Source organism: Anser cygnoides, chromosome 9 (assembly GCF_040182565.1).
Source record: "Anser cygnoides isolate HZ-2024a breed goose chromosome 9, Taihu_goose_T2T_genome, whole genome shotgun sequence".
Taxonomy (NCBI): Eukaryota; Metazoa; Chordata; class Aves; order Anseriformes; family Anatidae; genus Anser; species Anser cygnoides.
In genome coordinates this window covers 10387710-10402984 of record NC_089881.1, presented here as the reverse complement: position 1 = coordinate 10402984, position 15275 = coordinate 10387710, and the positions used below count along the sequence as shown (strand labels likewise).

Sequence of the window (15275 nt, the reverse complement as noted above, 5' to 3'; positions counted from 1 at the left end):
TCACCCAAGTGCTAAGAGCAAAGCCTAACTCCGTGGTAGAAGCAGTCTTTGCCTTTTTTCTGAATTCTGTACACAGATAAATTCACCCTTTGTTTCCATTATTCTTTACTATGCATTAATACACTACTGTGTCAGCAGAACAGTATGAAAGAAAAAAGCATGAGGTGTTCACAGAACCTCTCACGCCTACGCTCCCACTAATCCCATTGTGCAGAAAGTTGTTTCTCAGAACATCGTGCCACATTGCCCAGGCTCACCATTGGAAACACGTTAAAAGACAGTTTTGCAGCGCAATCTCCTTAATTCATCATGTTATTCTCTTCTGCAGTTTTTTTTTTTTTTTTTTTTTAATTAACACAACTGAATTTCCCATTCTAAGTTTGCAGAGCATTCCTACCTCATCTACAATGCCAAAGGGAAATTTGTGCCCTAAAGTACAGTAACTACAAATTACTTCTCTACTGCATCTAGCTGGATAAACTGTGTAAGTCGTATATGATTTCACCCTCAGAATGAAAAAGAACAAGAACATGTATACACTGAATGAGAAGACGATGCATTAGTTTGAAATGCAGGTTGTCACAAAGAGTGCGTGGTCAGCACACAAAACTCCCTGCACTGAACTTCTTTCCTACCTCCATGGGGCTAATGAAGTCATTCATCCCACTGTTGTAGACGTAGATCATGGCATCGTAGAGATGGTTTTCCCAGCACAGAAGAACTACCTGCAGGGACACAGAGCCAAGTTCTATTACAAGTTAGTGACCAAAAGACACCAGTGGTTTGGACTACAGAAGTTTTCCATTGAAAGGCGACACCTCGTTTCCACATGCTACCTTGTACTTAAAAGCATAAGAACTTTGCCTCTGCAGCTAGGGAATATTGTCATTTATTCAGAGGAACTTGACACAGCACTCATTATTGCAGCTCACCTGCTGTATGTCTAAGCTGGTGATATCCATATGCACAATGCAAGCTTCCATATTTTCCAACCTGTTCTTGTCTTGGAAGTGAAGCAGCAAGTCTTTCATCACTTGAGCTGTGATTCCCATCAGCTTATCACTCAAGATATATGGCTCCAAGCACTCCAGAAAGATGCCTTTAGCTACAGAATTCTCACTCATCTTATCATATATCTGATTAAATAATAGATCCCTAGGAGGAAAGAAGTGTTTAGTTATCAAATAATCTTATTAACATCTTATTACTTCTACTTTCTGAGGGCTCCAAATTATACTCTATTTACTCTGCTTTTCTTCAGCTCAGCAGCTGAATGCCCCGTTCATCTCCCATGCAGACCTAAGTCATAGGCAGCTACACAGAATAAACCTGCTATGGATGTTGCAGCAGCAAAGTCGCTGTTAGAGGAAAAATGATGATGACAGGAAAATCTATCCAGACAGATTCGTTGTTAAGGAGGTGGTGTGGGAGAAAATTTGAACCAATTTTTTCTTCCTCTATAAAAAATTAAAAGGGATTTTCTTTTTTGAGTACTGAATACCCTGATTTCGGCATCAGTCTTTAAGCATTCCTCTAAATTGAGATGTGTTATATGACATGATGATGATGTGGTGTGATACGATTCCTCTAAACCATGCGATATTATAGGAGACAGCACTCAGGGCTACATGGGTCAGTGGCCTGCCCTGGGAGAAAACACTTGCAAACTTGGACTTACGTGCGCTGGAGTAAGAGGCAGTAATCAACTATGACAGGCACCACATCCTATGGAAAAAAAAAAAACACATAGAAAAGCTGTAGCAACAGGCAAAGATCCTGCTAAATAGTACATCCTGCACAGCACAAAATGAAGCCTGGCCAATACAGCACAGAATCAATGAAGTTTTTGAGTCAGCTGGTAGCTGGCACAGTTGCAGCTTTTCCAACCACAGTTTGCTGGGAAAGGAGGACAAAGTCACTTACGTACTTGTCACTTTCACACCCAACACATGAGCGTTCATCAACAGGTCATGGCTGTTACACAAGTAACTTTTACAACAAAGCTGTGTCTGATTAAAAATTTCAAAAGATCTATACAAGAGAGTCCTCTGGAACACCGTACCTGAAAATGTTGCTCCATAACCTGGATTTTTCCTTGGTCAGGACATTTCTTCAAAGTCCGATCAGCATAATGGAGAAGGATTTCAACCATCTGAATTAAAAGAAACATGAAGATTCACTCTCATCCTACTCTAGAGGCCCTACTTGGTAGCACATTTAATAGCCTGACTTGGGGTTGGAAGCACTGAAAACTCTGTTCCAGTTTGGGCATGAACTACTGTGGGAAGTAAGGAAGAGAGGAAAGAGGCAATAACTAGTACTCAGAGCACAGCTGCCAAGACACAACTGCATGAGATGGCACAGAAGCGGCTCAGTGGGATACTGAAGGCCTACACTAACTTCAGCTGACTGAGGCACTGGACCGCCAGTCTGCCAGCACATTCTGAGGCATTTGAACCCATCCTGAAGCACAGGACTCATCTGGGCCATGTTTTAACCCAAAGCTTAAGTTACAGTATCTTAAATAGTAGAACTTATTTACCTACAAATACAATGTGCATTAAGAATAAAGTATGACTGAGTAATTATTGCAATAATCATTTATTTTAAAAATCCTTCTCAGAAACCCAATCCTATGACAACTGAACAGAATCAGCTGAAAAGTTTATTCCATATATACACGATCAAAGTTTCCATCCTGAGAGTGAGCAAGTTACATACCCATGGATACTTGACAACTAAACATCAGAAAACTCTGAAATTACCTACAAAAAGGGTTTCTATCCACTGTGAGTAGGACAAGAGACTGGATTTTGACATCTCAAGGCCTGGATGATAGTGTCACATTCTGTTTTGCTAATGCGCAGCATTTATTCCCACCTTAACCCAAAAGGTATTTCCCAGTCTCTTATAAAATCCTGCTCACAATCTTAGCAAGAATGGCACATATACACTTTCTAGAGCTAATAGGATTAACTTCTGGAGGACAGAAGGCACTCCTTCCAGGAACAAAACTAGCATCACATCAGCATACACGAAAATCTAGTTAGGAAGAGATCAGTGACTCACCCTGTCTGCAATGACTGCTTTCCGCTTGCTTGTGTCCCCAGACAAACCTAGAAAGAATGAGCGGAGGGGGAGAGGGGGGAGGAAAGCATTTCTCATCTAAGGTACCATAAAGGACACTGTAAATCCCACAGTATAGATGTCCACACCACTACCCTTAAGATACAGAAGTCCAAGTATCTAGACATACAATTTTGTGATCTGCTTTTAGCCCATTCTTCTTCTTAAGGTCATATTCTCTCAATTTAAAGACTGTTCCAGCACAGGAACAGCAAGACCAGATCCGAGTGCTGTTTGACAGAAGAAACCAAGTTTAACGTCAAAAGAACAATTAATGGAAGGCTGTCAAAGCCTGTATAACAGACTAATTGCTGGAGGATGCACTGATGTGAAGAAACTGAATTTAGTGAGCTGTAATGACAAAAAAATCTTAAAAGCAACTCAGAAGACAGTAATTATTTTGAGAACTAAAAAACTATCTGCTTAATTACATTTTGTCCATTAAACAAATTTTGTCCAAAAACAATCTTCATATACTAGCAATTTTACAGCAGAAGGATCTAATCCTAAGAACTGCAGAGTCATTTGTTAAAACCACCAAAAGTTATTTGCTGAAAATTCTACGTGGCCAGTCCAAATCAGACCACTCAAGCAGCAGTTTCCGGCATAATTAACATGTTTCTCATAACAAGCTAAGTGCTCACAAAACATCGTGCTTTATAGAAAATTTGGTGCCAAAACCCAGCATTACTTTCAGTCAGCTGTACAGTCAGAGGAAACCTCAATGAAAGTACCCACTTGAGAGCATCACTGAAGGTTACCTACAGGTTACACTTGACCTTAAGAAATATTTTAGCATTCAACACTTGGATCCATCTCCTTCATGGCAAAGTGACAACCAATAGGAGGCACAATACAGACCAGGTCTGATTTTCATTTGAAAATAGGTGGTTGCTAAAGGTATGACTCTAAAAAAGCCAAATCAATCCATATCAAGAGTGCTGTTTCTGCCAAACCCAAAGCAGCACATTCTACTTTCTTGTGTTTATTTCAATTCTCTAACCTTTTTTTTTTTTTTCCCCCTGAAACAATGATTTCAGTACATGCCTAGGTTTAAAAACTTCCCCGGTGATTTCAATTTTTAAAAAAGGCCAAAAAAAACTGATTAAAAAAAAAAACAAAACAACAACAAACCCAAACTTACCTACTACAGCCTTTGCTTTACCTTCATAAAAGGACCAAGCAAGAGCCAGGGCATCAGTGAGACGCTCTTGTTTCAGAAGGTGGTCAACTCTCTAAAATAACAAGTAATATTGGACCTTAGCATTAAAGAAAAGATGACTGCCCCTTCCTATGTGATATCATTGTTTTCCAGCAGTGGGTCGTGACTGCTGGCAGCAAGGGGTCAGGAAACCTCCCTCAGAAGCTGTCAATACACTGCAGTAAAGGACAGTATCTCAAAAAAGATTCTCTCACATGTATGTTTTCTGCTGCACAGTTGAAAGGGACTAAGAAATGTCAGGCCCCAGTACATTAAGAACCTGCGAGCTACATTTTAGGTCAACTGCTTAATGGATGGAGACACAGCATCAGCAAGCGTCTGCAACCACTAAGAATCAAAATTTTCCATTCCCCATCCCTGCCTCACCACTTAAGCACAACAAAACTCTGCCATGTTTTCAACATAAGGATGAACATCTTACTCCCTTTATTTTCTTCTGAGCTCACAATCAACAAGGACTGAAGTAGGTGACAAGTACTTTCTACTTTAAGGAAACATTAATACATACGGTCAAGCACCACTACTCTTGATATGTTAAGTCAAAATTTTAATAAGTACTGTTTGAAAGAAGAGAGCCTGAATCTCAGACCAGCACTTTGTACTGTGGCATGAAGTAAATCTCAGCTTTACACGCTAGTATGTCACATACTTGATGATAACACTTGAGTAAATCCCCTACAATAAAGAGGAATACAACAGAAACCATATAGTAATTTAGAATGAGCTTGGCTCAGAACATGTACGTTGCGACTGACTTTTGAATTTCAGGAACTAAAATCTAATACATAAAAACTCTAGTACATAAATTGTGGTTCAAAGCAAGACTTTTCACTAGCTGAGGTGATAGTGAATGGCAGGAGAGAAAAGTAGCAGAGGAGAGTGATCATCATAACCAAGTGCAGCAACTGCATAAAAGTTCAACAGAGACAAATTGGTCATATTTTGTTAAAGGTCCTGATACAGTGTCACATGGAGGAGCTCGTAATTGTGGACAAGTACATGTAGTGTAACACAGGTAAGCAAAAAAAAAAAAAAAAAGATGGTCACTGCTTAAAGCAGAAATTGTGAAACTAGAAAGAGGTGACTTAAAAGCCCCCCCTCACATAATGATTTGGTAGACTAACTTGGCACAAGCAGAATTTATTAATGAAGTTTGCTGATGACCAACTCTCAACATATAATATGGACAGTAGACCAGAAAGACAGAGAACAATAGGATGATCCCTAAAGCCAGGTAATAGAAGTACAATGCAATCCAATGGTACAAGCAGTTTACAGCAGTAATCAGCCTTGCTATTGGGAACTGGTGAATCTCAGGAGTGCCACAAGCCACTGACATGATGTAGCCAAATAAACAGCAAAGTGAGACCCAATGACATACAAGTCGTAACATATCTAAGAGACTTGGAAAAATCAGATGACATTACTCTGGGTAGGGTTTTGCCACTCCCATAGGCAATGTGCATCAAATTATTTGCATATGTTCGAGAAATTGAGCGTAGAGGATGTGCAGAGAATGGTGATTATGAAAAAAAAGAAAGAAATGGACAGGTAGTCTTACAAGAGGGTGATGAAATATTTGCTTAGCCTTGCAAAACAAAGTCTGAGGGAGAACATGCATATACTGAATAAATACACTGTGAAGTGATGACCCAGAAAGGCAAAAACTGCTATTTAACTCAAGTTAAAAAAGCAGCACAGCAACAAAGAGACAAACAGATCACTAAGAACTTTAATTTGGAAAGAGAGAGGATTTCAGCTGCCAGAGAAATAATGATCCAAAACAGCTTCTAGCAACAGAAAGAAGGATCTAAAAATCCAGTGAACTTTCTAGGTAGCCTTTGATAAGTTTCATGATGAAGCTTCTGCAATAGCTGGAAACAAAATACAGGGAATTAGATTTCCTTTCATTCCTGTATCCTTATCTGGCTGACAGAAAGCTTGCACCGCAAAGTCATTCAGTGCAGTAACTCTGCCACGTTAACAGAAGCTGAAACATCACAAGGCATTATATGCCTCACTTGGGAGAGCAAGGTCTGTCTCTATCCAGCCTGCAAGTTTATGCAAACAGCAGTCCCATAGCATCCCACTGTGGAAAGCAGAGTACCTACAGTGCTGGCTGTGCGTAGTGGTCCTGAACATAGTGCTCAGATCATGCTTCACAAATGCTGTAGCTCTGTAGCTCCCTCCCTCCTCTCAAGCTGTATTTCAGCAATTCAGACCTACTAAGCTGTACAGTTTTTCTCTCAACCTACCTCTCTCCAGCTCCTCAATGTCATGACGTGAACAGACTAAAAAAAAGAAAAAAATATATTTACTTACAGTTGCTCATGCAGCCTGTGGTATCCCACAGACCCACCAGAGCATGCTGGTACAAACAAAGAAATTAAGCTAAGTAAAGCAACCTTCAAACTTGGCAAGACAGGATAAATCAGATGCTTATACTTAACAGAAATCATCCTTTGCACAGCCTTACAATCCATTTGCTCCAAGGTACCATCCCTCACTTCCTTTTCTACTTCAACATGCCATCCTATAGCACACCTCTCTCTGCCTTTTCACAGTGTCTGCACTGCAGGGCAGGAAAAGCAAACAGGATAATCCTTCTATCATTCCATGCAATGCGGAGTAGTTTCCTCTACCCTCTTATTTTCCTCTGTTTACTCACTAGCACATTTAAGACAGAAATTGAAACTTAGGACAGAGGAGATGTCCGTAAAGTCGTGCTAAGTCTACACTGAAACAGCATGTACCAAGGTACTGTGAAACTGTGACACCACCTTACTTAGCCCATACTTTGGGCTAAGACCAAATTATTGCCCACTTCTTTAAGCCAATGATGTAAGTGCAAAAACAGCCCAACCTTGACTCATGTCTCCATAGAATAAAAAAATCAAATTGCCTTTCTCCAAAAGATGAGCTACTATCAACAGCGAACGCCTTGCATTTCCATTAAAAATTCCCCACATTTACCTTAGTTCCCAGGTAAAAGATCTGACCACCACAGCTGCTGATGGACTGGTAGCAAGCTTTCTCTCCAACCAATGCCTACAGGGAGAAGAACATCATGCAAATCAAACTGCCTCTTGTTTTTGCAAATTTTCTCAAGATATGTATATATACTTGAATTTTGTCATTCAGAAATCATAATGAGGACTAGGAAAGAATAACACAGACTGCTGGGCAATAGTAAATAAAAAGGTTCTTCTATCATGCCCTCCTGCTCATGAATGCAGCTTAAAGTGGTGCTGAGCTCTGACTGCCCAGAAAGCACAGAGGAGTCCTAAGGACCCACCAGCAGTGCTTTGTGTCTATCCTCAGGTAGCAAGAAAGTTACACGGGTTCCTTCCTTGGGAAGATGTGTAGAAGGGACAAAAACAATTTAGAAACAGGTTTTTCACGCCACATGACTCTGGCTTTAATGGTAATCCCAGGTTTCAAAAACCCTTCTTTCCATAGCTCCAGGCTCCTCCACTTAGGGCATATCTCAAAGAGCTAGCTACCACTAGCACCATTTGCACCCACCAGTGCTTCGCTGACATTGCCTCCTGTAGCCAGCGATTTGAAGTGGCTGCTGTTGTAGACCAGCTGAACTTCTGGAATCTCTATGGTCTCCAGCTCCTCTTGTGTCTGACGATCTATAACGTGCAGCTTCTCCACACTGTCCAGAAGCACTGCTGTCCGTGAATTTATCCACTGAAAAGGCAACAAACTGCACATTTCAGCAACACACAGATAATTAGAGACCAACTAAACAGGCTCTGGACATATCCCTGAGTATCAATACCAGGCTGTCTACAATCGCCAGTAACTTCGCTGTTATACGTGATCACTCCACAACAGCACCCACACATAACTGCAAAGGTGAAGGTGGGGAGTCTACTTCTGGAGTATCAGCTTTTACATTGAGAAAAACTACAAGGACATTTTTTCAGAGAAACACCTGTAGACAAATGACAATCCTCCAGGGTTCTTGCCCTCTAGGTGCAGTATTTAAGCTCTAGCACACTTTCTACCCAAAGGTCTCAAAAGCATGACTACTACAACACCTGTTCTCAAATGCCTTAAGAGTTAACTATAGCATCCAGAGGCATTAAAAACAGAAATAGTACATCCAAGTTTAAATCAAAGCCTGTCATCCAGGTTCTTCAACCTCTACTTTTATGATCAAAACTCAGCAAATAAAAAGACTTTTTTTTTTTCCCTTTTACCTTTTTTTAAACATTAACACATTTATTAGCAAATTTCAAATTGCTTCAAGGCAACCTGGCCTCGAACACTTCCAGAGATGGGGCACCTACAACTTCCGTGGGCGACCTGTTCCGATGCTTCACCACCCTCACAGTAAAACACTGCTTTCTAATGTCTGACCTAAATTTAACTTCTATGAAATTGTAGCTGGTATGGATGCCCACGTTGGTATTTTGACCTTTCATGTTTTATTCTCTGTGTTCTGTAAATATGTTTTAGAGTTGAGCATTTTTGTTGTTGAAATAAAATAATCATGGTGCTTTAGCAAGCACACATATGCAGAAACACTAGAATTTTACTAAGCTAACTACAAACTAGTTTGCATTCTTTTATAAGGAATAAAAATCTTTCTTGTCAGATTCTCTCTGGCTCTTGAAAGTATTTCCTTATCAAAGCTACTCCCTTCCCAAGAAAGGGCAGTATTGTTGCCTACATGCTACTGTTTTTTATACCTGTTTAATACTACTTGCTATTTCTATGTGCTAGTTTTCCAGTGAGTCCCAAGTTTAAGGATATTTTCAGTTACTCAGCTCCAGATAAATACAGCCAGTACTTCAGCAACATACAACTAAGGACTACTGAGGTACATTTACAAGAAAATCAGTGAAAAAAACAGTACTGAAACTTACAGTGAAGTTGATGAGGTCATAGTGTAGATGGAGCTGCTTCTGCTTAGTGACATGTATTGCACCAGTATCATCTCTCTTTACCTGAGAGAGAAGTCAGACAAGGCTGAGAAACTCAAAGACATTCTTCACCTCAACCTCTCTATTCCCAGAGTACATCACACCAACTCTGGGAGCCTGCAGCTCCCCTCAGACAAGCAGGCTGAGCATGCAGGAACAGTGCGCACAGTTCTGAAATGGAGTGTAATGTCCCACTTTCAAAAGCACTCAGATAAGTGAGGAAACAGTAAAGGACTGGCTCTGAGTAGGGAGCACAAAAATAAATGCCCTCTGCTGGATTAATTTTAAATCATTTGTTTGCAATACAGGAGGTGTACGCCATAAACCAGTAGCAGTATACGTACTCAAGGAATGGTTATACCTCTCACATCTTCATGTATCGTACAAAGAAACTGAGTTTCTAAAATGGGTGCAAAACTCCAGCACTCGTACAGAGAGCACTGAAGGACTAATTTGCACCCACTGATGACCAATGGGCTCAGCCCCAACCAGAATAACGAACTCAAGGGAGATGTTACAAAGACAACTCCCAGTCAAGGCTTTAAGTCATTGTAATTTAAAGAAGAAAAGCATTCTGCAAAGAAAAACAAGGGTGTTTTCTGTTGTTCTTTTGGTTTGTTTTTGTTTGTTTGTTTTACACTTTGACAATTTGAAGTGCAGCAAGAGGGAGCTGACTTGGCTGCCGTTTAACGATCTATAAGCAGAGAAGCGCCACTGCCATAGGTGGCAGGTATCTAACTAGGTATCTGTGCACAGGCTGGTGCTACTACACGCAACAAACATGACCAGCAAGACAGGATCATTGTAAACCCACACCCTTTTCTTTCTCCACAGAGAACAGGAAAGTTTACCATGAGAGAAGACAGAGGAGGAAGAGGTTTTAATCCATACAACATCACATCCGGTGCTTGAGCAAAGCTCAAGGTCCAAGATAACAGCAGAGCTTGGAACCAAACCTAGCACTCCAAAGCCCAAGTACTTAATTTTCTGAAACATGAGCATTGCCCTTATGCCAAAATCAGACACGAAATCATCTTCAACAACAACTATAATCTGCATGTAAAACTTTACCAGTGGCATGCCTCAATTCATATGCCAGCAAGACTTGAAAGTTGTCTCTTAGTAGTTTATATAAGTTTTCCAGACCCATGTTTTAACGGAAAAAATAAAATACTATCTCAAATTCACACGCTCTCCTGAAAACAATCCTCATTATTTCAGCTCCAGGGGAAGTGAAATGAGGTCCAGATCAACACTTCCTTCTGCAATACACAAAACTCAGCCCAGGATATTCTCAGGGATCGGCACCACTGCTTGCTGAAGAACAATGACCAACCAGTTTGTTTTCCCAAGCCAGTTGCAAGCTGCAGACATCCCTAGCATGCACAGATACTAGACTTCCACGCTGACTCAGTCAATTGAACAACAAGTGACTACCTGAAAAGCAGTATAAAACATTCAGGCTTACCAAAAGAAAATGAACGACATCACCTCGACAAAATGCAAGCATGGGGTTCACAGAGTTCTGTACAGCCACAAAATGCCACGCCAGAAGAGGGACACTAGAAGGGTCCATCTACAAGACAAAAAGCACAAACGATATTTAAGGCAGAACCTTAGTTTTAGGACACATGATGTTCTTCAGCTGCTACTCACTGACTTTGCCAGGTATACGCACAGGCCATAAAGCAGTGTCCTAGTGTACTGGCAGCTGAGCAGTAGCTCATGGTCTTCTCTCCACCCCCATGATTTAAAGGCAACATGCATCTCTTGGCAAAGTAGATGGCCAGTCTGAACATCTGTGTCCTAGCTATCTAGTGCAGATCCAGTCCCACATGGATGGAAGGACTAGTGCAAGCTGCAGCTTGCTAGCAGCCTTGTCCTCAGTTCTCCCAATCTAACATACTCCATGTCTCCCCACCGCTGCTTTTCCAAAAGGAACCGTACCAGCGACTAGTGAAATCAAATAATCAAGAGTTTAGAAGACAGTACAGTGCTCTAACCCCACACTGTTTCTGCCCTGCAGTTAGGGATTCTACTGTATGATTGAATTTGTTTTTATGTACAATGTCCCCAGTGCAAGGTGATTGTAGCCATTATCAGGTCAGCATCCCATCCGTGGGAGCTTCTGGGACACAGCAGCGAAGACAAGAAGCTGAGCATCTCCTGAGCTCTTCCCTTCCCACTTATTGGAGTCAGCATCTTCACAGTGGTAAAGGTGAAAGCAACATTTTCACTTCTCTCTGCCTAAAATTTACACACACCAGACCAACAGATGAGCACTATAATTCCCATAACGCAGAGTTTAATGAGTGCCAATAAAGTAGTAATATCAGCACCTGATCCTGACCTCATCCGCTTCACTCTAAGAACAGTTTGTGGCCATAATTCAAAAAGCATTTGGCTTCATTACTCACACGACCATAGGGAAAAGTCATCCACACTTTCAGAGATGGCTTCAGGCCAATAACTAGTATCTTCAAGAAAAACATAAAGACAAAGTAAAATGTTTGCATATATAGCAGAATTTTATTCCTTGGTGATTTCTCACACAAAGCTTTTTGCAAGCAGCAGGTTACCTTTGTTAGGGAGGCCATGGCCAATAGCGAATACTGGGTGATAGGATGGTCTCTCAGCTCAACTTTTGCATGTAGTGGTTCAATACAGCAAACCTCCCCCTTTGAGCCACTGAATAGACATCGAGATTCACACGTTCTCACTCCCATAACCCTCCTGGAAACAAGAGAAACGAGCCTGGTGGCCAGCTGTCCCAGAGGAGATAAGCCTAACAATCTCATGAAATCTTAAGCACAATCCTTCATAAATACTGTTTTTAAAAAGCCCTTTATACGGCTCCAGGAATTCTTTTAGAACAGCACCACACGCAGCCCCAAACAGCTGCTCAGGCATAGACAAGAACTCCTTGAGATCTTACTGAAGAGTAAAGTCCTAATAATTCCCGGAAATGATCAGATTGCCCAGAATGTCACGCCCAACCCTTCCTCTCTGTCCCATATCCTCTGAGAAGGCTGAGAAGAGGATGAGCAGTTACTGCAGGGCTCACTAAAAAAGGGAAATCACGAAGCAGAATTTTTACGAGTGCGTCTCCTCTTCGTCTAATAGCCATCAAGGAATGTCAAGATCCTGAACAATACCTAGACAGACACCTTCATAATTTAAGCTGTTCTTTGACTATTAGACAGCCAGACAGCGACTTGCTTCAACTGTGAAATTAATTTGCAGCCCCAAACTACACCTTCAACATTCAGGCAGTAGCTTTATTGGTTCCAATGCTTTTTTGCTTAGGTTTTAAAAATGACCCAGCATTAGTTGTTTGCATTGCTACTTTCTATGAGGTAAGAGTTACTGACTTACTTAAATGACAGTTCAAATACGGAGCCTCCGCTGTCATTGCAAATTGCAAGTGTCGGGTCATCTGTAAACTGAGCAGATAATCGGATTAGAAGCAGCACTAAGAAATAATTAAAAAAACTGATAGAAAACTTTGTGCTACAGTATGATTAACAGCACACAAAAGTACATGCATTATATCTATCAGAAATACATTTAACATACAATATGAAGTACAATTAGTGGCTTTTTTGTGTGTAAGAAATGCAAGGTTTTATGTTTTGCCCTCATACCTTCAGCAAGTTATCGTTGGATTTTGTTACCAAAGCCCCACTACTTTCTATTGGAGCTCAAAACTGCAGGATACCAAACCTGTGCTACCACTGGAACAGCTCACAGCCTCGAAACCCTAAGTTGGTGCCAGAACTGATGAATGGGCTGTGAGTCACGAACAGACCAACAGACAGAAATATCCATAACTACCACTGAAACCAAATAATCGAGGTAAGAAAGGGCCACAGCCACAGTTGAGGCACCCTTCCGGAGGACTTTGCAACCCAGGACATGGCAGTACAAGCAGCTGTGGATACCAATGTCTGAGTGCTCCTCAATGCTGTCATCAAGTCACGAGCTACAAAAGGGAGCCACGAAGAACAGAGGACTTGGCAAAGGGGAAGATTTGAAAAAGTGCTGACAGAATCTATTTTCTACACTTCAAATGCTTAAGTTTAAGGTTGGTAAGTCCTGTATCCAGTTCAAACCACTGCATGATATAGATAAATATATTTTAGCAACCAATTCTTCACAGTTTTTGTTATTGGAGATTGGAGTTACAGGAGACAACAACAGTTGCTTACATAAATGGTTACAGCAGTTCATTATACCGCAGCTCACAGCCAATACTGTGATTTCAGCTCTCAAAATACTCTTTTTGTTTTAAGAATAATTTCTGCTCACTTTTCTCACCTCTGGATAGTATAGCCACATACCTCCTAGGCAGCTGTTCTCATCTGTAAATCTAGAAGCACTACACAAAGAAAGCCAGCACATCTGACTGAACATGAGTGTGGTTGTTTGTTTTAAAAAAGGTGGTGTAAGAGGAGTACGTGCAACGTTTGTTACCTTAATGTGCAAAATAGCTGTTCCTGGGGGGTGGGCATCTGTTATTGATCGTAGCAGCTTCCCACTGGCCAGATCCCACATTGTGATCTGCAAGCAGATTGTTCTCAGCATAAATGTTTGCTGCCAAGAGCTTCTCTGCATCACCTTGTGTGTTAGTACATCAGTAAGTTTCTGTATTCCCATTACCATCCTCAGTTAGTATGCCTCCATATCAAAGAAAAGTAATCTGGAACCCTGCTCCCATCCTGTTTTTCCAAGCAGTTTACCCCACCTGCTTATACGCTCATTGACAACTTCAGAATTGTCAACTTCACACCTCTGAACCCTGTCCTTCTGGCAAGCTCTCACCACCTGCCCAAACTCACTCACCACACAGGTACCTGCCCGATAACAAGGTTAAAGAGAAGTCTGCTACCACACAACACTGTTCAAAGCGGTTCAATACATTCCTCTCTCACAAAACAGAGGAACCTGCCACGAACCTCATCGCTCCTCTCCTCCTGCATTTGCTCAGCTAACAGGTCAGAGAGAACTATGCAGCCTGCATTTCTTGGCTTGCTCTTGGATATTACAACCAGGCAATTTCTCAACTAAGAAGCAGGAAGCCCCAAACTACTTTCTGCATAACTGAGGAATATTTTGCCCAGAGGAGCTGAGATTACAATTTGAATCAAACTTTTTATTGGAAATACTGTATCATATGGTTCCATAAATCATTCATCAAAGCTTTATAGGCCAGCTTTTTCAAAACTGCTGCTTTAAAATATATTTATCTGAGTATAATTTAAAACTGGCTACTGTTCAAATCTGTATTTCCATATGGTCTTGGACAGTGTCATTTAGCCCTCTCATAGGCACTGGAGTGTGTTTTATCTAGAATGAAAGTGAAACCTGACGGAGCACAGGGAAATACAACTAAAGAAAAACAAAAGCAGCCTTCTTTGTATCCCATGGTCTTAAATTTTACCAACTTAACTTTGATCTATTTTGTTTTAGTCCTGTGATGTTTGCTCAGGAAAATTGCTATCTCTTTTCAGGTTCAAAGACGGGCGTAAAACTACAACAGCAGACTCAAACCCTTTTTCCCTGCATTCAAGAAACCATGCTGCTGTTATACAACAGAAGCAACAAAACTTTGGGGCTAGATGTAACTTTGAATAATTTTAAGTTAGCACCACAGCAGAAACTAGCTTTAATTGCAAAGTGCAGGTCTTACAAAGTGACCTAGAAAGACTAAGCTGATTGTCCTGGTGGGCCATCGCACATCTCTGTTTATCAGAAAACTTATGCCACAACCTGCCACGATTAATTAAATCCTACACTATCTTCTGCGTATTCTCCATTTCCTACACAGAAACCTACCCCAAATGATCTGGGTCAGCTCACTGCCTGCAGGAACTGGTTGGCCAGAAGAGCTCTGGACAGGTCAAGCCACGCGTGGTGCTTCTCCGCACAAATAACAGCTACGTACTGAGTGCGCTCAGCTTGGAGCTACTGTCACCCAGGGCCTACTGTCA

The 15275-nt window shown here is 41.2% G+C and overlaps 1 protein-coding gene across 1 annotated transcript in view; it reads right to left on the bottom strand.

The window, feature by feature from the left end:
• Nucleotides 1-15275, bottom strand: part of VPS8 (VPS8 subunit of CORVET complex) — a 77450-nt gene that overhangs the window by 48369 nt on the left and 13806 nt on the right. Inside the window, exons 8-22 of the mRNA XM_067002096.1 lie at nt 13759-13845; nt 12661-12728; nt 11865-12018; nt 11703-11762; nt 10754-10861; nt 9229-9309; nt 7874-8044; nt 7322-7396; nt 6604-6639; nt 4271-4361; nt 3070-3116; nt 2063-2152; nt 1679-1725; nt 933-1155; nt 636-725 (exon numbers count right to left, since the gene is read on the bottom strand). Coding sequence (XP_066858197.1) covers nt 636-725; nt 933-1155; nt 1679-1725; nt 2063-2152; nt 3070-3116; nt 4271-4361; nt 6604-6639; nt 7322-7396; nt 7874-8044; nt 9229-9309; nt 10754-10861; nt 11703-11762; nt 11865-12018; nt 12661-12728; nt 13759-13845 — 1428 coding nt within the window. The remainder of the gene's footprint in view (nt 1-635; nt 726-932; nt 1156-1678; nt 1726-2062; nt 2153-3069; nt 3117-4270; nt 4362-6603; nt 6640-7321; nt 7397-7873; nt 8045-9228; nt 9310-10753; nt 10862-11702; nt 11763-11864; nt 12019-12660; nt 12729-13758; nt 13846-15275) is intronic.